This window comes from Cloeon dipterum, chromosome 1, assembly GCF_949628265.1.
Source record: "Cloeon dipterum chromosome 1, ieCloDipt1.1, whole genome shotgun sequence".
Taxonomy (NCBI): Eukaryota; Metazoa; Arthropoda; class Insecta; order Ephemeroptera; family Baetidae; genus Cloeon; species Cloeon dipterum.
Window position 1 is genome coordinate 27,099,346 of NC_088786.1, and position 25,164 is coordinate 27,124,509.

General features: G+C 42.9%; 4 protein-coding genes across 6 annotated transcripts; all 4 read right to left on the reverse strand.

Annotated features, from left to right (window-relative positions):
• Positions 1–217: 217 nt before the first annotated feature.
• On the reverse strand, positions 218–2,416 carry Lkb1 (Lkb1 kinase). The gene is made up of 8 exons (XM_065476465.1): positions 2,170–2,416; positions 1,905–2,095; positions 1,792–1,846; positions 1,615–1,733; positions 1,324–1,564; positions 1,064–1,264; positions 849–1,014; positions 218–624 (listed from the first exon to the last, which is right to left on the reverse strand). The coding sequence occupies exons 1-8, from the start codon at positions 2,230–2,232 to the stop codon at positions 518–520; spliced, it is 1,143 nt and encodes a 380-aa protein (XP_065332537.1). The 5' UTR covers positions 2,233–2,416; the 3' UTR covers positions 218–517.
• Positions 2,417–3,083: 667 nt separating this feature from the next.
• Positions 3,084–6,724, reverse strand: LOC135934586 (aromatic-L-amino-acid decarboxylase-like). The gene is made up of 8 exons (XM_065476464.1): positions 6,377–6,724; positions 5,522–5,602; positions 5,232–5,466; positions 4,528–4,777; positions 4,323–4,471; positions 3,943–4,263; positions 3,686–3,886; positions 3,084–3,625 (listed from the first exon to the last, which is right to left on the reverse strand). The coding sequence occupies exons 2-8, from the start codon at positions 5,599–5,601 to the stop codon at positions 3,428–3,430; spliced, it is 1,434 nt and encodes a 477-aa protein (XP_065332536.1). The 5' UTR covers position 5,602; positions 6,377–6,724; the 3' UTR covers positions 3,084–3,427.
• Positions 6,725–8,782: 2,058 nt separating this feature from the next.
• LOC135934585 (aromatic-L-amino-acid decarboxylase-like) lies at positions 8,783–11,202 on the reverse strand. 2 transcript variants are annotated; one of them, XM_065476463.1, is made up of 8 exons: positions 10,989–11,202; positions 10,689–10,923; positions 10,243–10,495; positions 10,028–10,176; positions 9,655–9,978; positions 9,402–9,602; positions 9,112–9,341; positions 8,783–9,042 (listed from the first exon to the last, which is right to left on the reverse strand). In XM_065476463.1, the coding sequence occupies exons 1-7, from the start codon at positions 11,066–11,068 to the stop codon at positions 9,144–9,146; spliced, it is 1,440 nt and encodes a 479-aa protein (XP_065332535.1). In that variant the 5' UTR covers positions 11,069–11,202; the 3' UTR covers positions 8,783–9,042; positions 9,112–9,143. The 2 variants fall into 2 exon arrangements, with proteins under 2 accessions (XP_065332535.1, XP_065332534.1); XM_065476462.1 differs by lacking the exon at positions 8,783–9,042 and having other exon boundaries at positions 9,061–9,341.
• A 427-nt stretch (positions 11,203–11,629) lies between these two features.
• On the reverse strand, positions 11,630–25,112 carry Megf8 (multiple EGF like domains 8). 2 transcript variants are annotated; one of them, XM_065491565.1, is made up of 27 exons: positions 24,963–25,112; positions 24,550–24,863; positions 24,304–24,467; positions 23,846–24,243; positions 23,532–23,787; positions 23,261–23,428; positions 22,720–23,208; positions 22,500–22,638; positions 22,276–22,448; positions 21,841–22,224; positions 21,350–21,645; positions 21,184–21,298; positions 20,921–21,125; positions 20,506–20,869; positions 19,755–20,055; positions 19,393–19,611; positions 19,081–19,334; positions 18,487–18,673; positions 18,023–18,431; positions 17,785–17,960; positions 17,588–17,732; positions 17,087–17,532; positions 16,162–16,769; positions 15,922–16,111; positions 15,241–15,649; positions 14,556–14,998; positions 11,630–12,138 (listed from the first exon to the last, which is right to left on the reverse strand). In XM_065491565.1, exons 2-27 carry the CDS (start codon positions 24,737–24,739, stop codon positions 11,767–11,769), a joined length of 7,500 nt encoding a protein of 2,499 aa, XP_065347637.1. In that variant the 5' UTR covers positions 24,740–24,863; positions 24,963–25,112; the 3' UTR covers positions 11,630–11,766. The 2 variants fall into 2 exon arrangements, with proteins under 2 accessions (XP_065347637.1, XP_065347644.1); XM_065491572.1 differs by lacking the exon at positions 24,963–25,112 and having other exon boundaries at positions 24,550–24,948.
• Positions 25,113–25,164: the final 52 nt, after the last annotated feature.

Genomic DNA, 25,164 nt, shown 5'->3' on the forward strand with positions numbered 1-25,164 from the left:
TATAATTATATATAGTTTGTATAGGGCATGTACAGTTCAACCACACTTAATGAACACCTGGCCACCCGCATGTATATCAGATGCTCCATTGATCTGCTTCTCATAAAGTTCGCAAATGATCAGGGCAGTGATTTCTATGTTCTCTATTTAAATTTCAAAATTTGGTTTTCTCTTCCACTAGGCTAGTAGGCTCAAATTAAAAAAAAATAGTTATAGATATTTTGTAACTTTTTATTTTGTACAAATTTTACCACACTTTGAAACAGCAGAAAATGACTGAAAAATCGAGTCGCGTCACTTGCATCTGCGATTTTTTTTATCTATAAGAGCCATGCCATTTTTGATCTGGTGTGGGATGAAAAAAATTAGTTAAATAATCATTAAACACTGAGTGCGATAGTCACAAGTAAATTAATATTAACATATATGAATCAAGTTATTCTAATCCCACTGAAAATAATAATCACATATGATGACAGGAAGTGTGCACATCAGAATAAAAAATTGCGTCCTTTACTTAAGACTGTCTACACGACGAAAACTTTTTGGATGAAATACATGATGTCTTCGTATTGTTGTTTCTTAGCTCTTTATCTCGGTTCTCTTCAGCTAGCTGCTTTGCCTCTGTAACGAAAAAAGGGAAAATATTGAGGCTGACGTATGATTTTTTATCCAAATCATAGCCATCAATTTTCAAAATGGATCATGAGAATTGCATTATTTAGATTTTAACTTGACATCCACGTAAGAAGGAATATTAACTCGCAATACTTCACACACCTGCCTCTATGGCAATTTTTTTTCCATTTGTTCGGCTAATAAAACCTTAGACGAGTTATTTTCCTTACCATTGATCTGGCGTTGTGTGTAAAAGTCCTGTTGCTCAGGATCAGGGCCGTAGTGAAGATCATGCAAGTATGGGAGAACACTCATAGAGTGAACCCGGTCTCCAGGACACTCCACCCATGGTTCACATCTCGACAATTTCCGCACGATCCACTGATGGTGACGCACCTGTGGGTTTCCATTATCATACCGCAACAAGCAAACAAAATTAGCTTGCCTGGTTCAAGTTGAATCGTTTGTTGGGGTCTGCACAGAGAAGGCCTGACAAAAGATCGGCCAAAGGTTGGTCCAGGTTGGAAGGCATTGTAAAGGTTCCTCTCCCGATGGCTTCGTACAGCCGATAGACGTTGTCTCCCTCGAACGGGTATTGGCCTGTGCACATGTTGAACAGACTGACGCCTGAACCCCAAATGTCAACCTGAATCCAAAGAGCATGGTTGTCAAATCAATTAAATTTCCAAGGGAATAGACACTTACCTTAAATCCGGAGAAATTATTCACGCCATTGGCGATTTCTGGGGGTTGAAATGCTGGGGTGCCTTGGCCGTCTTGACACGAGTCTTCAGGGTCAAAGAGCCCAACAACCTCAGCGACTCCAAAGTCTGAGATTTTTAGAGTGCCATCCATGGTCAAGAGCAAATTTCCAGGCTTCAGATCTTTGTGCACGATTCGACGGCTGTGTAAATATTCGAGCCCGTCTATTAATTGACAGAAATAGCTGCAAAGGAAATGAATTTAAGTTTTGAATTTGGAAAAGCCAGAAATTACTAGTGTGCTTGTGAAAGCGGCAGTTTCTTATCAGGGACAGAGTCGAGAAGTGATTGCAGGGACGACAAGCAGAATTCCAAAACCATATACAGTTTATCCTTGACGTCGTTTTTCATTACCTAAGGAAATATCAATAATTGTAAAACGAAGAGCACAAGCTTTCAAATAAAACCTTACTTCTATTAAACTTATCACGTTGGGATGTTTCAGACTAGACAATAGTTTTATTTCTCTGCAAAATGTAGGAAAAAGGTTTACCATTGATTTATTTTTCATTGAGATAATGTCACCTTTGAACATTTGCTTCTCCGTTTGGAATTCGTTTCAGCTTGTTTCGTTTCAGTATTTTTATTGCCCTCCGTGTCAATGTTTCTTGATCCAGGGCTTCTTTTACTTTGCCATATGAGCCTTCTCCAAGAACCTCGCCAACAACATAGCGTCCAATCATTTTCACCCCTTTCGGCTCTCGCTGGTATATGACCTGTTTAAGCAAAAACACAAATTCATCCCGGTAATTTAAATATTATAAATAATAATTTATCAACTGTTTTATACCTGATCCGAGTCCACCCTGTTGAACACAAGGAGACTGTCTTCCTCCCAGTTTTCATCCATCATGTCTGCTTTAGCCAGCTGTCCGGTACATATATTTTAATTTGTCACATTATGCGGAGGAAAATCATGGAGTCGGAAGACTTGGCCACGCAAACGATGCGAATTTATGCTAAACTGGGTCTTGCAATAATTAGAATCAGACGACGAGCGAGCGAGCCCTGCCCGACCAAAACAAACACAGTGTGATGCCAGTGGTGGTGGGGGGCGCGGCGGGAAGGAGTGCGATCATCGAGAGCGCGAACGATATTGAGCACAGGAGGACTCTTGATAACACAGATCTCCAAGGTGCTAATCTACGCTAATTTGTATGATTGTCTCTGGATATCTACAATGGCTACAAAATATTCCTTATAATATGTAAGCCCATTACAGGGAGTTCTCGCCTGTTGAATTGAATAGTCATATTTATTCAAATCTAAGAAAAACTGAATGGCGCTCTACTCTGTGTGGAAATTAAAAATCTGGATGGTCAGCTAATGAGAGAAAATTATATGAGAACACTGTATCATTTGATTTTTCCTCAAACAATTTTCACTAATAGCTGGCTATCCAGATTAAATTTTCCTCACAAGGGAAAGCCATTCAGTTTTTCTTATAAATTCGAATTTAAGATTAAACCTTTGTGAGCATTTTCTTCTTTGTTTAAAGTTTTATTTGCTTACACAACGAAGAATGATTGCCAATAACGCTATATCTGTGCAATAGGTTTTCCGGAATGAAAATCTTTTATTAAAAATTACACTTTTCCTATGTGTTTTACGTACATTTGTTAGGAAAATTCCCTGGCGGCTAAAACTCATAATTGAACTCAGGCTTGAGGAGTAAAATGGGAAAAACAAAAAACACTATTCATCAAGTTTTTATATAGCGATAAACTTTTTATTACTACTGAAATAAATACATGAATTATGTTATGGATGAAAATGATCACTGAGGCTAAATGCTATGTGTTTTACAATAAATTCTATTAAACACAAATACGTTTACACAATAACTCGGTTTCGACTAATTCAAATGATGCAATGAAAATTATTCAATAATTACAGGAGGCCAAACAACATCTAAAGTATTGCGGTGTATTGTCATTGGATTATTGTTCACATACTACATGCGCCTATACAACTACTACATTTTGCTCTCAACTATAGCTTGCGGAACATTATTTGCTGGATTGCAGACCAGAATAAGGTTCATAAGTCTAAGATAAGATACTTGTGAGCTCTGACGCCAGAGAGACGACCTCGTTAAAGGCGAGCTCCATGTCCGTCGGTTGGCAGAAGCGAGAGCAGACTGCCATCCGCAAGAAGTACTTGTCCTTAATCTTAGATGGCACCAAGTGAATTGTGCCGTGTGAGTTGATTTTCTTCAGGAGGATTTCATTCATTTCATTGCTCCCCTTAAATATTAAATTTAAATTAAATTAAATTAAATATATGAGGAAGAGTGGCAATATTACCTTCAATCGGAAGCACACGAGTCCCATGGAAGCAGGGCAGACCAGTTCAAAGCGGTTGTCCTTCAGAACGAGACCCTCAAACTGCTTGGCCAGAGCCACCTGCTTGCGGATGTGAGCCTGCAACCCTTTGACCCCGTAGATGCGCATCACAAACCACAGCTTCAGAGAGCGGAATCGTCTGCCGAGGGGGATTTGCCAGTGCTGAAGAAGGGGATTTTAATAATTTAATTACAAATAAATTTAAAATAAAAAAATACCCTGTAATCGGGGGCATTGCCTTGCTGCTCGTGCTTGAGGTACAAAGGGTCGACGTTGAAGGCGTTGACGACGTAGGTTGGGTCTTTCAGCCACATAGCGGAGCAGTCGAAATTGACCAGCATCCACTTGTGCGGGTTGAAGTTGAAAGAGTCGGCCTTCTCGATACCCTTCATCAGGGGTCTGAACTCAGGGCAAATGAAGGCCGAGCCGGCGTAAGCAGCATCCACGTGCAACCACACGTCCTCGTCGCGGCACACGGTGCCAATCTCGTCCAGGTCGTCAAAAGCGCAGCAGTTTGTCGTGCCGAGAGTGGCGACGACCTGCATAGAAAATTAAATATTCAGATATTGGAACTAAAAGATTTTCGGTTTTGTATTACAAAGAATGGCGTAAGTCCAGCTTCCTTGTCCTCCCTGATAGCAGTGCGCAGGGCTTCACCACGGAGGCGGTAGTCATCCCCAGCAGCGACGGAGCGCAATTTCACGCCACCCAGCAAACCGGCTCTTTCCACAGACGAGTGAGCTTGGTCTGAAAGTTTTAATTTAACATCCTTTCTCAACAAAATTGCAATTTTCGGGAAATACCAGAGCAATAGCCAACAAGCTTGGAGGTTAAGACGGCCTCGGGTGTGTCCGGCTCCAGCTCCTTGGCCTTCCTCAGGGCCTTAGCTTTGGCGCCGAGCAGGGCTACCAGAGATGCCTCTGAAGCAGTGCCCTGAATCACACCACCGCCCTTGCCGTTCGAGCAGGCGAGGAAGTCAGCCGGCAAGTCAAGCATTTTGCCTAGCCAGTCGAGCATAATCACCTCTAGCTCCGTGCACGCTGGGCTGGCAATCTGCAAAAACGTTTAATATAAAGCAGACAAAAAAAATCACTCTGTAAATAAGAAAATATCTTCGGCAATGATTCTGCTATAAAATTAACAAATATTATAAAATACACTCGCAGGAAATTTATCGAAAGAAATATTTTATTTACGTGAATTTTTCTAGCTGGGAAATCTGTTGTAAGGTGGGGGAGTAGCGAGATTTTTGCAATATTTCTTCACTTTTTAATTGTAATCTGCAGAGAGTGTAGTCAAATTTATTTTCGATGGCTCTAATGTTGATTAGAGTAGATTTATTTGTCGTTTTTCTTTCTTTGAAGTTTATCAATTAATTCTTTAACTGATTTGTCTGTGAGTTGGATTATTAAAATAATATGAAACTATCTATCTTGAAACCTTGTTGAATTAATATCCTATGGTGATGGCGTTTAGGCTAACTGATATATACGATATAAAAAATTACCCAAGAAAAGCCAATGCAAGCGATTGCCCCTGAGAGCATATCTGCGACGATGGCTGGGTAGCTGTTGGCAGTGGGGAAATACGCGTGGAATTGAGGATGGTGCCAGTGGGTCACTCCGGGCATGATAACCTTCTCCAGGTCATCCATCACGGCTTGCCACTTTTCGCCTTCTTCGGGAGCGGTTTCGGGCAACAGAGGGCGGATGTAGCCAGGCTCTACTGTGGGTAGAACGCGTCTGTTGCGAAGAAAAAGTTGTTATCTACTTTAAAAATTCAAGATTGAAGCATTACCTGTCTCTGATGTTATCCAGATAATTGCCGATAAAATCCGCCATGCTTTTCGCAAATTCTTTAAACTCGTTTGTGTCCATCCTGTTGAGAAATTTGTTAAATGAAACAGAAGCGTTAAACCGCGAATGAGTAAACCTATTCAAATAAAAAATATGTCGATATGCACAACAACAAATAGCTAATCAACTCTGAAGCACAACTAAAATTAGTAACCTTGTGAAGTGTTTTTACTTTTGGTTACACAATATAATTATTAAAATAAAATGGATCTAGAAAGCATCAACGCGGCCTACTCAAATAAATGACTGTAGGTTTCTAATGTCGCTTTATTGTCAAGATCGCATGCAGCTTTTACTCGAGAAGTGCAGTGCAATCAGCTCAGTGTGCAGCTTTTTGTTCACGTTAAATCCGTGTGTGTGCGCTCAGGTAGAAAGTAAAAGTGAACGGCGCTCTAGGGCCTAATAATGTGTGTGAGGAAAAATGAGTTGTCTTCGAATTTACGGGTTTCGCGGTTTCACGATTTATTACCGAATGATTGCTCAATTACGGTAATCAGCATAGGATTATAATATTTTATAGTCCCGAAGAATTAATGAAAATTGAGTCATGCTCAACTAAGTGTGAAATTTCATTTCAGTTTGCTGTTGTTGAATCGAGCGGTGGCGTGAAATCAAGTAAAGTGGAAAGACTGTTTTGAATTATTACTTTTAGAAATTGGAATAAATTTCTATTCGTCTCTTTAAAAATTAAATATTAGGTATTATCTCATTTCTCACAGCAGTTAAAATTTAAAAAAAAAATATGAATGGATATTGAACAGGTTTCAATACAGTTGTCAAAACGGTGGGAGCGTACCTGTCGTTGCAAAGAGAGCAGACTGAGTGGTGTGGTGCCAGGCCGGAGCGTGAAGAGGGAATGACCACGGCTCGGTGTGAGTTCAAATAGAGCTCAATCCTTCGAACTACTTGTTCTCCACTCCAAGGAGAGTGTGCGCCCGCCACTCTTGTCTTTCCTTTTCCTTCCTCGCATTATGGTAGGGCTTGCACAGCACACACGCAGCCGTGCCAACGCGTATAAGAATCAACTTCCAGTCAGACACGCATTGCAAAATCCCCCAAAGAAAAAAATGGCTCGCTATCAGCCCCATTTACATAATTTTTGATATGTTCCGAGGCCAGTGTTGAACAAATTTATCAGATTTAAAGTTGCGAAAGGGCGGTAACTGTTTAAACTGTTTAAATTAATAAGATCGAGTTGACGCACTTTTGGATTATTTTCAGAAAATAAATTTTGTGTAATGCTTCGTGCGTTAAGATTCAGAAAATCTTCAATTTTATGGTATCAAAATCTTAAAAAAAATATTATAAACTTGCTATTCAGGCATCAAACAATAAAATAATTTCGGGCGAAAAATTTGTCTTTTATTTCAGTGCAAACATAGAAAAATGGATTTAATTGCTACACATGTTTGTTCAATTTGTCGTTGCAATTGCTTTCTTAGTAATGTTGCACCACAAGGTATTCCACTATCCAATTTCGGGATTGATTAATCATCAACAGGTAAGTCTTCTCTGATATAATCGTATCCTCAAGGGAATCCCGCACCTATTCTTTGGCGAGAGCAAAAACCCGTTGACGTCCCAGACGAGTTTTCCCTTCTGAGCGGTAATTTAGAAAATGAGGAAAACTCCTAGAGACACTGCTGTACAGGTGAGCGTTGAAGCGCAGCACGCAGCATCCGCACGCCTGCTTTTATATATTCATGATTTATTTTACGTCCATTGAGAAATTCGAATAAGTCGAGTGTGAAACGTGACAGTTAGTTTGTTTCCAACCTCGACGAAAGATGTGTGAATTACGCAACAAGTAGAAAGGAAGTGACTGGAAGTGGAAACGGATTCTGTATTTTTAGCCGGGCATTAGGAAGGTCACCGAGTCTAACCAGCCAATGCAGAATTTCGCTTTCACGTGTGTCCAGTCGAGCCAACAAGTGGATCAAGCGCAAGGTCAGTGCGGTGCGGCGGCAGCGTGAATGTGTACATACATATCAAACTCGATCCGCACGCACTTTTGCCGCACAAATAGCACGCTCGGTGATTTTGATCAACGCAAGATTGACTACTAACTCAATTAATCTCTGAAAGTAAGCTCGAGGGGTTGAAAGCGGCGCGTTCAAAGGGGTGAATAGGCCCAATTAGGCGTGCCGAGTGAGCTCGGGCAGAAATCGTGCAGTCGCCTGTCTGGTGCAGATTGATGGCCGCGGGGGTTGCCATGGCGACGCGGCTCGGCCGCCTCCGCACCCACCCTCTACCTCTGATGGAAAATGCAACAAGTCGCTCTGAGAGTTAAGTGTGTGTGCCGTCGTCATGGCGACTGTGCCGAACCATTAAATCTGACCAGGGGCGCGACACAGACGATCGAGTCAGGTATCGGCAATTTTTCAAAATGTCATTGACCTGCTCGATGATGGAGCTTTTAATTTTTACTGGTCAGATCGGTCCTTCACAAACTCTGGAAATTTTGTGAAACTCATTGAACGAAAATCATAAATCTTATTTTTATTTTATTTTGAGATATCATTATATTTAAAATTTGTATGAAAATAAATAAAATGCATTTATTTCAAAGTTTTGTAATCTTGCTTAATGTGGCAAGCAAAATACTGGCACGCTTCCAGCAGCTACTTAGTGACTCGCCCAGCTGCCAATTAGCACTTTTAAATATTTTAAATAATATTTATATATAGGTTAAATGAAAAGCTAATTTTAATTTGGTTTTATGTTGTTTTTATGGCAAACAAATTTCGATCAAATTTGACTTTCACTTTCATTTATTGCACACCCGCCGTTCCTTTCCTATGAATGCCGAGAGCGGTTCGCCCCTGGCTGGTTATGCAACAGTTAGACCTTTCAAGAGTTCTCTCACTCTTTTCAATCTCTGCGAGTGGAAATAAAAGGAAGAAAATTGGGCCAGCCTTTTTATACCGATTGAATTGCATTGCTCACAGGAACGCACGCTCTTTTTGTTCTGGCTTCTGGCTCTGGCCACTGGATATGTATATGGGAATGGAAAAAGGATTAATTTCCTTTCAGAGTCGATAGTGCTTCTGACGTCTAGCGCTGCAACTATAGTGGAAAATGGTTTAGCGTTAGCGCACTATGAGCCTTCCATGCAAATGATGTGAGAAATTTAATTAAATATCATTTGCAAATTCAAGGATGAAGTATCTGGAAATTTTATTGAATAACGCAGAAGAATCCATGGTACATATATAAAAAGCAGGAGTAATTATGTTGTTTTGTTTGCTATTTTATTATCTTATTTTTATATCTTTATTGTAAAAGCAATAATAGGTGATGTGATACTTTCTTGCAATGAGAACAAGAAGGTATTTAAGCTTATAATTTTTCCATCAGTAATTCTGCTAGCAAAACCAATTAATATTCCCCAGCGCTATGAGTGCGATTATTCACGTCCGACACAGGAATTAAAATATAAAATCCTAGTTGAGGATTAATACACTGTCAAGAGAGAATGCATTTTAAATACTAATATGAAAAGGTTTATTAAATTTAATGATGAACATATACCTTAATTGGAATGGAATGTAGTGTCAATGAGTTTAAGACAAGATATTTAAAAGCTCTGTCGCTAACAAAGCAACTTCGTGGAATGCGAGCTCCATGTCCGCCGGCTGACAGAATCGAGAGCAAACAGCCATTCTTAGGAAATACTTGTCTCTGATCTGAGAGGGCACCATGTAAATCCTACCGTGTGAGTTTATCTTCTTCAGCAGAATTTCGTTCAGCTCGTTCCTCCCCTGCAATGATTATATTATCGTTTACCAAAAATTTATTGAATTTTCGGTTGATTTCCCCACTTTTAATCCGAAGCAAACAAGTCCCATAGACGCAGGACAGACCAGTTCAAAGCGACTATCCTGCAAAACAAGTCCTTCGAATTGCTTGGCTAGAGCAACTTGCTTGCGGATGTACGCTTGCAGACCTTTGACGCCGTAAATGCGCAACACAAACCACAGTTTCAATGAGCGGAATCGCCTGCCGAACGGAATTTGCCAGTTCTGTAAAATGGATAAAAATTTATTTGAAATGAATACTACCGAAAGGACCGACCCTGAAATCAGGAACAATTGTTCCTTGGTGGTTGTGCTTGAGATAAGCAGCATCGACGCCATATGGTTTAACAACGTAGCTGGGCTCCTTCAGCCACATCGCCGCGCAGTCAAAATTGACCAGCATCCACTTGTGCGGGTTGAAATTGAACGAGTCGGCCTTCTCCACGCCCTTCATCAGGGGTCTGAACTCAGGGCAAATGAAGGCCGAGCCGGCGTAAGCAGCGTCCACGTGCAACCAAACGTCCTCGTCTCGGCACACTGTGCCGATCTCGTCCAGGTCGTCAAAGGCGCAGCAGTTGGTTGTGCCCAGGGTGGCAACAGCCTAAAAATCTCTTCAGCAAATGGATTGGGAGAGCATTCAATTTTTTTACAAAGAAGGGAATAAGTCCAGCTTGTTTGTCTTCCCGAATAAAAGCACGTAAGGCATCGCCCCGGAGGCGGTAGTCGTCCTCAGCGGGAACTGCGCGCATTATTACGCCACTTAGCAAACCCGCTCGCTCCACGGAGGAATGTGCGTGTTCTGGCCGATTTGATAAATGCATGAAGAGATTTAAAAAATGGTCAGTGCTGATGGGAAAATAATCACCTGAGCAGTATGCAACAAGCTTTGCTGCAACACCTTCGTCATTTGAGGTGTTGGGAGTAAGTTCATCTATTTTTTTTAGGACTTTCGCTTTGGCACCGAGTAGAGCTACCAGCGTAGCCTCAGAGGCAGTGCCTTGGATCACGCCTCCACCATTCCCATTTGAACCAGAGAGAAAATCGGCTGGCAAGTCTATCATTTTGCCAAGCCAGTCAAGCATAACCATCTCCAATTCCGTGCACGCGGGACTTGTAATCTGCGGAGTGGTTCAATAATAAGTTTTATTCGTCCTCGTATTTAAAAGTATTAAAACTTGGGATCGAGTTGTGGTTTTATATTTTTTTTTTTTTTTTGATCAGTCCATTATCCTGATGAAAATTTCGTGTCCCAAAAACATTGCGAACAAATAACATATGGGCGCACAAGGTTCATTGGAGAAATTTACTAACCCAGGAAAAGCCAAGACAAGCAATGGCTCCGGAAAGCATATCTGCAACGATGGCTGGGTAACTGTTCGCTGTCGGGAAATAAGCGTGGAACTGAGGATGGTGCCAGTGGGTCACCCCAGGCATGATGACCTTCTCAAGGTCATCCATAACTGCTTGCCACTTTTCGCCTTCCTCAGGAGCAGCTACTGGCAATAGGTTTCGTATGTAACCTGGCTCAACCGTGGAAAGCACGTGCCTATGCAATCAACAGGTTTCGAGTTTCCACAAATAAATACGAAGCTGAAAGTGCAGTTAAAATACCTTTGTCTGATATTGTCCAAATAATTGGCGATGAAATCAGCCATACTCTTGGAAAATTCTTTAAACTCTGAGCTGTCCATCGTTTTAAATATTTTTGGCTTTGTGTAGAATCAGTCAGGACATTAAAAAAAAATGAAATCTAACAGCTGATTGAATATTTTAGCTTAACTGATTGCCAAATAACAACTAACAACGCGCCCACTAGAGCTATGTTGACCTCCACAATCAGAAAACTTGTATGATAAGACCGAGCGTGAGTTTCAGCCGCTCGCAGCTTTTAAGTGTTTGAGTGAAAAACTAGGTGATTCATAATCAGAAATTGCCAGGTAAATTTTGGTCTGTTTAAATCTGTTTAATTCTCCCAAACAAGTGAAAATTAAAAAAAAGCAAATCACATATGGAAAAATTAAGCAACCTGTATAATGTTAGCGAAAAACCCGCTGATACTCATGATTGCAATAGAAAATTTAAAATGTATCCAATCACTCGTCTATACTACTACACAATAAATTATACACAACATTTTATATCACATACCTATCTAAATTAAATTAAATCTACTAAATAGATTGAGAAATTTAGTTTAACTAACAAATTTCGACATCAGGGAATGATTCATGTTTTAAATTAAAACGCAATGGTTTTTGTTTTGATAGTTCTAGATTATCGAGTTATATCTTTATTAAAATGAGATTCAGTGTGACCTACGTCCTAAGTGACAAGAGTAAATGCGATTTGAGCCTGAGCGAGATTAGGAATGCAGGTTCGGTGGGGTCAGTCAGGAGTTGGGGGGACGGCGGGCCATGAGAACGAGGCAGGAGGCGAGCGCCAGCCGCACCGGGCCCGTCGGCAGCTCGACCATCACGGTGGCGACGGCCGCCAGGCCATCGGCCGTCGGTTCGAACGCCAGCGGCCGCACCTCACGTGGCCGCCGGTGGCGTCGGGAGCGCGTGGCCGCTCCAAGCACGATGGACGACGAGGCGAAGGGTCGGCGCGCGAGGTGAAGCATTTCGACGACGTGCCGCCGACGCGCCTGCCGCATGTCGGCCGCCTGTTTGGCCTTCCATAGCAGCAGGCCGGCGGCCAGCGCCAGGAAGAAGCACGAGAAAAACACAGAGAAGAAGACGAAGAGGTCGATGTGCAGTTGATCCTGCGAATACATAACGCAAATGAGTGCATTGGGAAAAAGCTGAGATTCTCATTTTACGTTGACGCCAAGTATTTTGCATAAATAAACCCCCAGCCAACTTAAAATAATTCTGCCGGTTTAATGCACAATTAAGTGACCCGATCGCAGACATTTCTTCCCTGAGACCAATTTTTACCTGGATTGAACAGAGGAAAAGCAGTTTGTAAAAAATGCGAAAGGCGTATAAAGCCTTGAACATTTTCAGGGGAAATGCATTGCGAAATGCCGCATGAAACTTGAGAAATTCCTACAGCGTGCACAGGGCTCATCCGACTAAAGAACGACTCAACTTGGGAACATGTTTTTTAAGATTTGGTTCAAGCGGGGATTCAGGCCATGCAACGCTTTGACAATGGGCCCAGATTCCACATTTAATGAAGTTTAGAACAAATTCATTTGGTCAATTTTAAAGACTGTACTTGTTTTCTTTTTTTATATTTTTTTCGTGTCGTGAGCATTCAGGAAATAAACAATATATATATGACGGTATTCGGTATTTCGTGCTCTGTTTTAACTGCGAATTATTTCATGGAACAGTGAGTGCACTAGCTTTTTAAAAGCCTATTTGAAATGTTGCATTAATGTCCTTCTGTGACAAAATTATTTACTTCATACTCGAATGTTACAGGCAAACGAAAAGAATTCAGACCCTCGCCAGATAATCCTTACCGTAAGGCAAGCAGCAACTTTGTGATAAGTGTATGATGATATTTAATCATAGTACCTTCATTATTACGTACACGTTTGCACTAGTGCGAACTTCAACAATTTACAGGGTAAAACGGATTTATCTTGCATTCATTAGCAAAGTTGGGCTTTGATTGATTGGGTTTTATCCAAATGTATTACCCACAAACAAAAATTGACGATCCCTAGTAATTAGCTCGATTGTTAGCACTCTTTATGTGAAATTGAATTCATCTGGGAAATACTATCGATAGGAAATTCAGTCGAGATGACAATCGTCGGTATATAAACAATATTGCACTCGTTATAATTGGCCTCAAGGGAAACATCTGTGGCTTTGAACCAGCCACCAGGCGTTTTGACAGAAAAAGCGTCGGGAAAAAGCTGTCTTATTGTGTGTAGCACTCACTCTCAGTTGGGAATGCAATAAATCTGTATCATATATACCAAAGTAAAAACGAAAGACGCATATCTCTCACTGCCGGGTCAGAAATCAGGAATCAATCCAGTGCCTTATTAGGCAACTTTCGATGTGTTAATGAAACGTAGGAATGCGTTTATTTATTTTCATTTGAACAATACAGGCAGCGACCACCTACATGGTGACATTTTTTATCTGTCTCGTAGAAAAGTGTTTTAGAAGAGACAATAGGAAAAAGTTAACGTTGCATTTTTTAAGATTGAGAAACAAAAATTTGGTCAACTTGTTTCCAGCAATAAAAAATGTGATCGTCAATAAGCATGCATTGCTCTCCAGACGAAATTTTACACAGTATTTTGCTTTAACAGGCAAGGTCCTCTATTATGAAAAAATATAGAGGATTTTCCCATATATTTTCAAGCACTTGGCTCAAAGGTTTATTTAAGCTGGTTTGCACCATTTCCCTTGAATTTAGCGTCGTTCGCTAAAAATAGAATTTTGCGGTCAATAATATATTTAGAGACCTTTTACTTTAACGAGACCACCTGAAAATGCTGTGCCAACATTAAAGGTCGTAATCTGACGCCAATAGGATAATTATAACATAGTTTGAATTGGTATCTTAATTATGTATAAAGACAGCATATTTCAAGAAAAAAATTAAGTCTTTCGGAAATAAAAATCATAGGTCGCAATACAATTTAACTGGGTTGCATTATATCAATAAATTGGAGCATTATTCTGAACACGTAAATCGCCGTACTATTTGTTGTTGTAGCATTAGCGGTATTTAAAAGTTAAGAAGTAGTTGATGTGATCGACACTAATTAAGTCAGTGGAATGTGCGCAAAAGTCTTCTACAAAACAAAACTGTTATTAGCACGATACGCACGATAGTAGACGTGTAAGAATTATCAATTCGGGCTGACGAGCAGATTAATGGATTTGTAGCAACGAGATATGTTAATTAAACATGGAACCGGACGTCATACTTTTTAGCGGATGAATAACTACGATCCGGAATCACTTGACTTAAATGTAATAAAAATTTGACAGCGACAAACACAAATCGTGTAATGTAATAACATCTCGTGATTGGCGTGCATTTTCCATATTTAAACAGGTCATGGAATAAAAGTTATCAGCATGAAAAAAGTATAAAAAAGTCTGAATTCTTATGAGAGATTTATGTGAGCATGAGTCAGCGTCTGGTTAGCGCCATAAAACCTCCTATCAACGTTAACTTAAAAAGAAAGGTAAGCGCCCCTACCTGTCTGAAGTGCAGCTGTCCATGGAGTGGTGCGTCCCTAGCCTGCACAGCGACGTAGAAGCGTGCGATGGCCAGATCATGAATGCTCTGGGGCAGCGTGACTACAAGCCGGTGGCGCAGGGCACGCACAACCAGGGCGTGTGCTTGGCCAAGGGTGGCAAACGTCGAGAGCCCGTGAGCGCCGATCTCGTTGACAGACGCGTTGCTCAGCCGAGTGTCCAGGGTCACGCGGCCGTCCATCCCGACGATTAAAGCGTCATCACGCGGCGCCAACCACACGTCAGCACCGGCGCCACCCACGTCCACCACCAGCCGGATGTCCACGTTCATGAAGCGCGGTTGCACTGCGAAAAACGCCGCACGCCCTGACTCTAGAGGGTTGCAGCTGTCACCAGTACAGTAGTCGAGCTCGACAGCCATTTGCCGGTAGCACGCATGACCACCTGAAACAAAATAAAAGGCCACATTTAATCAGGTTTCAGGGTGGATTGTCACTTAGTTAAAAACTTTTTAAGTGGATTTGTGTATAAGAATTATAGGTTTGGAAAATCATCAAGAAAATACCTATTATCATTTGGAAAGCTATTTGACATAAAAACCTATTTTCCTGGTGGCAATAAATCACGTTCAATTTCACGTTGATAACAAACACTGCTTTTAATGAAAATAAGCATGATTGTGTTACCTGTGGGTGTGCCAATGAAGAATTCCCTACACCGGGCACACTGCAACCGCCAGCAGGGTGCCCCGCCAGCGCCAACGCGAGCTCCTGCCACGCACTGCGAGTCAGATTCGGTGTTGTTGTGGCAGAGGCAGTGGCCACCAGTAGTAGCATCGCAAGTGTCTCCATGGCCGTGGCACTCGCAGGGTCGGCAAGGGTCAAGCAGGGAATCGGTTGACCTGAAGTGGCCGTTGACGCACACCTGGCAGCGGTCGCCTGATGTGTGATTGTCGCAGTGCAAGCAAACGGCCGAGTTGATACTCTCGACGCAGGTGGATGAGTGGCCGTAGCAGAACTCGACGCACGGAACGCACCGCCCGTTGTTCGCAGGGTTGCCGACGTAGTTTGTTTTGCATTTCTCACATTGAGGGCCCTGGAATTCAAGGTTAAAAGGTATTTTATAAAGTGACTGGTTGATGTTTTGAGCAATGAGCAATGAGGTTTTAAATTTTCACTCCATAGCTTAATACTTAATCCATCTTTAAATTTAACAGTGAGAGTAAAGGATTTCAAGAAATATTGTTGCAGTGACGAAACAGCCAGAAATGAGAGGGGAAATAATTTAGAATGATTGATCATGGCAGCAATTATATTTTCAAAGGATTTTTTCAAACGGAATAATAAATTTTTATCTTTATCTGTTACCTCCGTGTTGTTTAGACATTTGGTGCATTTGTCCAAAGCATCAGGCCCTCCACACTGAGAATGCCCATTGCACTGGCAATGCTGGCGGCAGTCAGCCCCAACGAAACCAAAGTCACAGTCGCACTTGTTAGGTTCGATGCAAATGCCATGCACACAACCTTGAGGGCAAACAGGAACACATCCTCCAGACCTGTCGAAGATAAAAATTAATAGCTGGTATAAATCTTCAAGCAAAATTACTTGTTAGGTTGATATCCGTCGTTGCACTCGCACTTGAAACCGTGAAGTAAATTGACGCATCGCTCAGAGCGCGGGTCGCAGTTGTGGTGTTCATTAGAGCACTCGTCTTCTGGTGGGCACTCAGCATAGTGCCAGCTGTGGTTGTATTCGGTGCAGGTCGTTCGCGCGTCAGGTCCGTCCATGGAGCCATCCACGCAGAAGCCCTGTCCGGTGGCGTTGGTGGCGCGCGTCCAGCACCAGCCGCACCTGGCGTGTCGCAAGCAAGTTGAGCACTGCGAAAGCGCCGTGCACGGCTGCGGACAGCGGTCAGTGCCGCCGCGCAGCAGCAGACCGCAAATGCCCCCGGCACAGAGCAGCGGAGTGTGCGCTAGGGCGACGCACGAGTTGCTTCTGGTCGCCCAGGCGCAACCAGAGGCGCCCAAGCACGATCGGCAAGTGACGTGAGCAGAGCAGGGAGTCGGACACCGGCCCCATGGTCCACCTTCGGCCTCGACGCACGTTTCGTCGCGCCACGAACAACCCTTGTCAGCGCATGAGGCGCAGTTCGCTCCACTTGCACAAGGTGACCGGCAGGAAGATAAGCTGGATGGCGCAGAGTGGTTACAAATCTGGAAAAAATTGAGGTTGGAGAACAAAAAATTAATATAATAAATCAGTTGTAAAATATAAAAAACGGCAGGGTAAAAATGGACCTATATTTGAAAATTAAATCCAAATGACATAATTTTGAGCATTCATATTTGCCTAAACGCAATAAAAGTAGTTTAAATTACCCAAGTAATGAAGTTAGCGCTTAATATTTATCTTTTAATATTTATTGAAAAATTGACTATATTATGGAATAGAAAATTTTATTAAGAGCGCAGTCAGAAAACACTAAAATTGATGGCTTTCACAGGATTCACAATTCACACAAGTTACTCACCTCATCTGAGTGGACGCAGCGGTTGTTGCACCATCGACACATAGGAGACGTCTGTGGAGGGAAAAAGGCCTGGCACTCGATGCACGACCTTGATGCACTGCATTCTCGCCGAGACATCCACGCGGCATCGCAGCGCTGGCCATTGTTGCTGATAACAGTGGCGTTGCGGGCGTCGCACGCGTCCTCAGAACCTGCTGGGAAGCAGAGGCTGTTCTCGGTGCCGTCCTTCCAGTGTATAGCGCAAAAAGAGCAGCCTCTCACGCTTCGACAAGAGGCTTTGTTGCTTGAGTACAGAGCACAAAGGTGCGGTGGTGTCTGAATGGAGCTTACGCGGCCGAGGGCGGCTCCATTGTAGCCACCCACCACATAGACAGTGCCGCTTTCTGGGTCATGGGCTAATGATTGGCCGATACAGTGAGTAGGTTTGGATCCGACAGTGTCTAGGTCTGTAATTACATTGAATTAAAAAATTGTATCTTTCATTTTTTAAAATCAAACTACCAGAGGGAAGCAACTGGACCCACAAACTGCAAGCGAAACTGTATGCGAGTAGAACATCAGAATGGTTATTTGGATATGTGCGTCCTCCAAAAATAAGTAGGTAATCATCGATAATAACACTGGAATGCATAGTTCGTGGTCTTGGCTAAGAGGGCAAAATTTTACATTTTGCATGGTGAGAAAAAAACTGGACTGACCACAGGGAATTCAAAAGAATTGTACTCAGCAAACGGAGGAAGGAGTGTCCATGTTCTTGAAGCCACATGGAGAGCGTAAAAATGATCAGTAGGGCGTGCTCTGGGGCCCTCATAGCCCCCATACACATAAATCACATCTGTAGCTGCATGATAGGTCGCGGAGTGTCCGTATAATCCTTAAAAAAAAAATATATAAATTTTAAAACTGAACTAGATAACTTCATAATTTATAGCTAACCTGATGGGCCGTTGCCATTGAAAGTTGGACGCCACCAAACTCTAGTTTCCAAGTCAAACATCCATGTGTCGTCTGATGGCCCTCTGCATGGCTCTAGACCTCCTATGACTATGAGGTGGGAAATTTTCTTATCTGGCACATATTTTAGCACCATCGAGTGTCCAGCAAGGGCTGGTGGGTGTATACTCTCGTGGGAAACAACAACTTGTTCCCATCTGCGTGACTTGAGGCTGAAAACCCAGAGATCTTTAAGAGCTCTGCTGCGGCAGCTGAACGACCCTTCCGCAGGTCCTCGGTTAGCTCCAAGCCCGCCAAACACAAAGAACTCGTGCCTTGACACAGCAAAAACTGCAGCGTGAAAGTAGCGACCAGATGGAAGGGCTGCTTCTCTTGTAGAATCAACAGTGACCTGTGTTTTAAAAATTATGTTAAAAGCATTCTTTGTACGCACTCAACTCAAATACCTGCATCCAAGTCCTGTTTCTTGTATCAAATAATCTAATATCGTTCAATGGCCCGAGGGAAAGAGATAAACCACCAAAGAGCCAAAGTCCCCCTCTCCCATCAAGGGCCACTGAATGGCCAAAGCGTGGCAGTGTTTTCCGTAAATGGTCAACACTATCAGGTAGGTCTTCAGCTTGGAATAGAGTGCTGGAAAATACATAATTGCATTATAAGCAAGTGTGGTAATTCTCTCCACTACTTGGTACTAGAAACTTCTAGACGTTCCAAGATCTCAAATGTACAAGAATATTCGATTCCGATTTTCTCTTTCCAAATCTAATTAATAATTCTTATTAGGTGACAAATTATTTTACAATTATTGATTAATAATTTACCTTAAAATCTGACAATAAAGATAAAATCAAGTTCATTCCAATCAATTGTGCATAGCAATAAATATATTTCAAATAAACTCTAAATTGCGAAGTTTGAACACCAGATTTCAGGACTCTTTGCTGTTTTTGTGAAATAAAGTTAAGCCGTTAAGTAACTGGTCGTGTTTCATTCAACCGACATCTACTCCTCCTACATGAGCAAATATTAAGGCAACGTACTTGAAAGCAAGTCTGTGAGATGTTGGCGTGTCGCAGCTGGCACCACCCCAGCCTGTCGCACATAAGCAGCTGCCAAGTTTGTTGCTGCAGATGCCATGGCCACTGCAATTTGTCGGGCACACCATTCCAAGGCAATTTGGCCCAGACCATCCTTCAGTACAATCACAAGTTCCGTCGATGCAGGTTCCATGTCCAGAACAGTCGTCTGGACAGTGGAAAACTCTGTATGTGGCATTAAATGATTCACCAAACTCCTGCAGGTGTAAAATTGGTTATAGTTTCAAATGAGCAAATTTCAAACGCTCATCTCACCCCTCGTTGGAAATATATCGACACTAGACCTGATCTAGCTTCTATGCTAAATGGAAGGGATGAGTCGTTGTTGCATACTACCGCCAGGAGATGACCACTTGAAGGGAGGCCATCGTACAGGTAAACAGCGTTCAAGCCACACTCGACTTGCATTTCCTCAATTCGCAATTGAATCACGACTGCAGGTGGTTGAGTCATGTTTGCAAAAGGCCAAATCACCTGTTCAAAATATTTGAAAATCAAATTAAGTATCATATTAATATAATTGACACACAGCTCTGGCAGTGGCTATGCAAAAAAGTTAATCTCAACAGCACTAGTGCTATTTATTTAAATTAGAAGCAATGAAACGAATTTCTTACCCATAAGCATTCATCAAGCGGCCGAGCGTCTGCGGCACCAAAAGCACCTGGTCGCAGGCCAGAGAGAAGTGCTCTTGGGGTGCAGCCTCTGTAGCACATACCTCCACTTCTTGGGTTGCCATAAAATCCTCTTCTGCACTGTGAACAGGTTGGACCTTCTGTATGGTCAGCGCAGAAGCATTGTCCACTGGTAGGATTGCACAATCCCGAGCTCTCATCCCCATGGCCATTGCATTCGCAAGGTTGGCACCCTTCTAGAGAAGTTGGATCTCCAAATGCTCCAGAAACACAGCTGGAACAGCTGAAAGAAGTGGAAAGTTTAAACTAATTTAAAGTAGAGTTTCTTTGATAGATTTAAGGGCAATTAAATTTCTGCAAATTTTTCGCTAAAATTCACATCTTTTCAAAAGCTTTAAATTGTTTTGAATTGATACTAAAATTCCAATTCTACCAGTTCGCGCGGAAGGTTTTGCCTTGAGCATTGACCGATTAAGAATAAATGCTTTAGAAAGCTAATATCGTTGCGAGATTAGGTTGCATTTAGATTAGAAACTTCCGTATTCAAGCTTCCACTTTCATTCAGATTCCTCCAATTGACAACTCTCTACGTCAAGGCATATATTTAACAGTTATTTTAACAGCAGAAAGTCTTCAAGCAAGATCCCAGCTTGCAGAGAATGAGCTACATGATAGCAACATCCCTCCAAAAACTTTCAACTCTACAAATTTTAGACCCTTTAAAAATACTTACTTCAGTCCAGTAGTAAAATTATGACACTCGTCACAAAGACCTGGACCTTCCAAACAGGAAGCGTGGCCATTGCAGCCGCATGAGATGTCACAGGCCACACCAGCCCACCCGAGTTTGCATGAGCATTTGTAGTCGGGTGCCCCACTGCAATGACCGTGCACACACTTCACAGAGCAAGTGCGATGGCATTCTCTTCGGCCGTCTCCAATGAACCCGTGAGGACAGGCACACTCGTAAGCACCTGGTGTGTTGATACACGTTGCCTCAGGGTGGCATTCATGCAACTCCAAAGCGCACTCGTCCACATCTGGGCAAGTTTTGTAAGCCCATGACGAGTTTCCAGGAATAGAAAGTAAGCATTCTCCTAAGAGATTCCATGTTAAGCATATAAAACACTAAACATTTTTTTCCAAACCTGATTTGGGGCTATTCCAGTCTCCATCAACACATTTGCCGTACACAGGATTATCCACTTGGTAGCACCAACCACAACCCAAAGTGCGAAGACATGAGGAACAATTAGTTAGGGCGTCACACACCCTGCAAGGAGATTTGTCTTGCCAGTCATGACACTGTCCATATTGCATTTGCGATGTGTAGGCAGAGAACAAAAAACATTCCTGCAAAACAGATCATTAGAACTAAAAACTCGAATTAATTATTGAAAATGCGACTTACTTGACGAGAATGGCACCACACACAAGGACCAGAGTCTTCTAAGCACTGCTCACAATTTTTTCTCGTATGGCACTCTTCAGGACATTTACCTTCTTCTACTATGGCACCTTGCAACCTGCATATTTATTTTAAGCAATTATGAAGCAAATTCATTTATTGGTTTTACCGTCCCCTTCGTGTGCATTGCGCTTCGTGAGACCACCACTCACAGAGTGGATTTGAGGAACAAGCTTTACATGAGGTGATATCCGAACACCTGGGGCAGGCGGGCGATTGTAAAATGAGGTAGCGCCAGTGGCCATCAGAGCGGGTGCAGCTTGTTTGCTCTTTGCCCTTCCTTGCTATGCATTGGTCGGTCAATTCACACCAACCGCAACTCTGGTCGGCCACACACTGCAGACAGTTTTGGTGTGCTCCGCAGTCGGTTCCTTCCCATGCCTCCAAGTGCTCAAAAGTGAAAACCTGAAGTCATGAAAAGAACTTAGGTAATGAAATATTTCTATGGTAAATGCGGTTTAAAAATTATTTTAAGTTGTAATGGATTCCGATCTAAAAAATATTTATTAGGTATCTTGATACATTAGTGCTATTTTCACTTAACGCGGGGTAAAAAATGTGAAAATTGCAAATATCGAGGAATGAAATTCTGATTCTAACCTTTGTTTTATCAACACCACAGTGGCCATGGGAGACGCGAACGTAAGCTCCAGAAACTTGTCCTCGGCCCAGTGGCTGGCGCGCCACGAGTTCAATAGGCAAGCGTCCAGAAGTAAGTAAAGCGTCATCTCCAGTTGGCCACTTTGTCCTCCAGCAACGTTTAGGATCTTGAGATGTAGAATTCGCGACAAGAGCGAGTGCAGCTCCAGGCGATGGTGAAATTTTCAGAAATGCAGAAGAGTGTTCTTGACACAAACAGAGATTTTCTTTCTGCCAAGAAGGAGGCACTCGCAAGAATCCCAACATCCTGGCCATGGCCTCACTCCCCACGACAGACCCTTGAGATGAAGGCAGCCAAACAGTTGAGGAATTTACGATGCTCACCTGCATTTCGATTGATTAAAAAAATTATTAAAGAAGTAATGCAAAAATTACATAATCAGGTTGTGAAAGGTTAGCTGGGTGAGTATATTTCAAAAGGGTGAGGCCAGGTCTCTTGTCTAGACGGGTGCAAGAGGAAATTTGATGCACTTCAGTTCCTTTTGTCCCCCACCAGCCAGGAGACAATGTAGGAGTTTCTTCTTTGGCTCCGCACATTCCCCATTTATCTAGAGAACGTGAGTTAGCAGGTTTACAAATTCAAATGGCACACAAAATACCGTCTCTTGGATAGCAACGTGCTGTCTGGACACACCAAGAGCACTGCCCAGGTCTCAGGCCAACCGCAAAAGAATCGCCTTTTGTAACATTTCCAAGCGCTAGGCAAGAGTGGCAGTCAACCAATGCTGGGCAAATTCCCTAATAAATATAAAAAAGTATTTGTTAGTAGATTTTATTTATATTGCAGGAAAAGGATTAGTATTTTTTATTGAAACTAACAGGACAACGCGTTGTCTGCAAATTGGTGGTACAATTGGCTCCAGCAGTGCGAGGATGGCAGGTGTCGTCGGCAGAGCACCAACCGCACTCAGGATTGGCGGCGCATTCGAGAAAACCTTTCAGGTGGCTACAGACGACTCGCCCATCAGCCAGAGGCGTCCAAACCAAGAGATCAGAGTTCACTTTCCCACTGTAGCCTCCAGTAACAAGCAATTGGTTTCCTCGCAGCGCTGTGGCGTGTGCGAATCGGCCGCCTGGTAGTTCGGCAGCTCCCTTGGGAGGGATTTCCAACCAAGAATGGCATTGCAAGTGGTACAGGTACGTGGAATGGTCATGGCAGGTTTCGTGTTGGTGGTGGCGCTGGCTGTAACCTCCAACAACCACCAGCAAGTTGCCGACTATGGATGCTGTGTGAAAGGCACGCTCCCGAGGTATGTTTGCATCCTGCGAACGTGGATAGTGCAGCTCTGACCAAACACTTGACTCAACCTGATACACGCGAGAAATTAAAGTGGTTCGAGAGCATTGGTTTGAGACTTGCGTGATATGCGTAGATTCTGTCAGAAAGCGTTGCTGTTCGGGCGTGGGAAACAGCAAGGCCACCGTAAACCAACAAAATTTGAGAATCTGAGTGGAAAGCTGCCGCGTGCCCAGCCAGTCGCAAGTCTAAATCTTTTCCTGCTTTTGCTTCAATAAGTTGGCATTCATCCTAAAAAATCGCTATTCAGTAATTCTCCAAACTCATTTTCATCTGATTAAAAAAATTTGAACAGGCGTATTTCTTGAAAAATTGATTGGTGTAGTAAAAATACCTCTTCTGGAGAGCTGCCTATTCTCAGTCTCCACAGTTGGCTGGAGAAATGACCGTCTTGAACTTGACCTCCAAAAAGGTAAAGCCAGTTATGCTGACCGAGCGTCAGGCTGTGTCGAGCGAGCGGAGGCGGTCGATTGGAACAAAACTCTCCGCGTTTAGACCACTCGGCAGTCGATGCTTTATAGACCCAAATTTCATCTGATAGCGTCCCATCGTTTAACTGGCCACCATGAAGAACAATGCCCAGAGGATGACTAAAGCAAATGAACAACAAAAATAATGTGAGAAAATTCGAAATCTATTTTTGCAAACCTTGAGGCTGCATGAGAAAATCGTGCTGCAGGTCCACCATCAGCTTCAATATTTAACCATTCATTCGTTTTGAAATCAAATGCTTGAAGATGATCCATAGCATTGTTGAGATCATGACCACCAAAGATGTAGAGTCTGTCAGAAGCAGAGATGTATGTTGCTGAGTGTGCGGCGCGTGGTCGAAGTCCGATGTGCGGCAGCCAAGCCCATTCATTTGGCTCCTTGGCTGAAATCTGCCAGGAACACTCAGGCCCCGCGAATCCTTGATGGCACTCGCACAAGCCGTTCTCTCGGCACTTGCCTCGACCACTGCAGTCCGATGGGCAGGCGGATACAAAGTACTCAGCTTCGAATCCCTCAAGTACATAATTTGTGTCAGAGTATAAAACAACAAGCATCTATAAGGAGATAATGAGTTTATTCAATGGTCAAATAATACTTGAATTTTTATTTCTTACGCTTCCAGATTGTCCAGAAATGTTCTGTGCTTGGTTTTGTCCACTGAAAGATGCTAGCAGGGTCGAATATGGGGAATCGCCGTCGAAGACAAATATATAGTCAAATGAGCACTCTGTGCTTATCTTTGTGAACATTATTGTAATCCAGCCTCCTCCCTGATCGTCTGCAAATTAATTAAATATGTATTTATAAAAATAAAAAATGTGAAAGAAGATTTTGTAAGATTTTGCAAGATGAAAACTAACTCTGAATTAACCACTGGCAATGTGAGTCTTGGGTGTAGTTGGATCCTGGTGGTCCAGAACTGAAACGTCCTCGGGGGCCGTTCATTATCATTCGGGAGCGGTCGCAGGCGCTGGGGGTGGCAGCAGCGCCTGCAACTATGCCCAACAGCGCCGCCCCCACTATCCATGGAAGCAGCAGTAGCAGCAGCATTAATTGGCCGTCGGTCAGCTCCTTACTCCGTCACAAATTTATCCAAAGTTTGTTGGCCTTACGGAGCTGCGGTTTATGTGGTGCACAGGCAGCCGCAAAGTCCCGCACATAGCGCTGTCACATCCTATAAGATGTTAACCCTTTTAATCTCAAGGACGACAAATTTCACACAGACCACGACAAGACTAAGAGTGAGAGATAAATGAAATTAGTATGTACATACTCTCCGAAAAAAACATCCAGCAGAGGGTGGGCGGGGGAGGGGGTTGAACATTCATCTGACCGTGGTCAAAAATTCCCGACTTCTTGCCTTCTTGCAGCGATCACATCTAAACACAGTGTTGCGCGCGCATCGATGTTGCAGCTGTGAAACGAAGGTCCTAGCTAAGCCAGCTACCGTCTGGCTCCCTCCTCCCTGCTCCTCC

Bases quoted from the DNA above. Each gene is read 5' to 3' on its own strand.
- Megf8 (XM_065491565.1), bottom strand. From the start codon at position 24,739: ATGCTGCTGCTACTGCTGCTTCCATGGATAGTGGGGGCGGCGCTGTTG. The intron at 23,788-23,845 runs GTTTGCAAAAAT...CATTTGCTTTAG, and splicing joins TTTTCTCATGCAGCCTCAAG to TCATCCTCTGGGCATTGTTC. The intron at 22,449-22,499 runs GTATTTTGTGTG...CACGTTCTCTAG, and splicing joins ACGTTGCTATCCAAGAGACG to ATAAATGGGGAATGTGCGGA.
- LOC135934585 (XM_065476463.1), bottom strand. From the start codon at position 11,068: ATGGACAGCTCAGAGTTTAAAGAATTTTCCAAGAGTATGGCTGATTTC. The intron at 10,177-10,242 runs GTGATTATTTTC...CAAATCGGCCAG, and splicing joins GCTTGTTGCATACTGCTCAG to AACACGCACATTCCTCCGTG. The intron at 9,342-9,401 runs GTGGGGAAATCA...TAATCATTGCAG, and splicing joins TTGTTTGCTTCGGATTAAAA to GGGAGGAACGAGCTGAACGA.
- Lkb1 (XM_065476465.1), bottom strand. From the start codon at position 2,232: ATGATGGATGAAAACTGGGAGGAAGACAGTCTCCTTGTGTTCAACAGG. The intron at 1,565-1,614 runs GTAATTTCTGGC...TTTCCTTTGCAG, and splicing joins CCGCTTTCACAAGCACACTA to CTATTTCTGTCAATTAATAG. The intron at 1,015-1,063 runs GCAAGCTAATTT...GGAAACCCACAG, and splicing joins AACGATTCAACTTGAACCAG to GTGCGTCACCATCAGTGGAT.
- LOC135934586 (XM_065476464.1), bottom strand. From the start codon at position 5,601: ATGGACACAAACGAGTTTAAAGAATTTGCGAAAAGCATGGCGGATTTT. The intron at 5,467-5,521 runs GTAATGCTTCAA...TCTTCGCAACAG, and splicing joins CTGGATAACATCAGAGACAG to ACGCGTTCTACCCACAGTAG. The intron at 4,264-4,322 runs GTAATACAAAAC...TTTTCTATGCAG, and splicing joins CTGGACTTACGCCATTCTTT to GTCGTCGCCACTCTCGGCAC.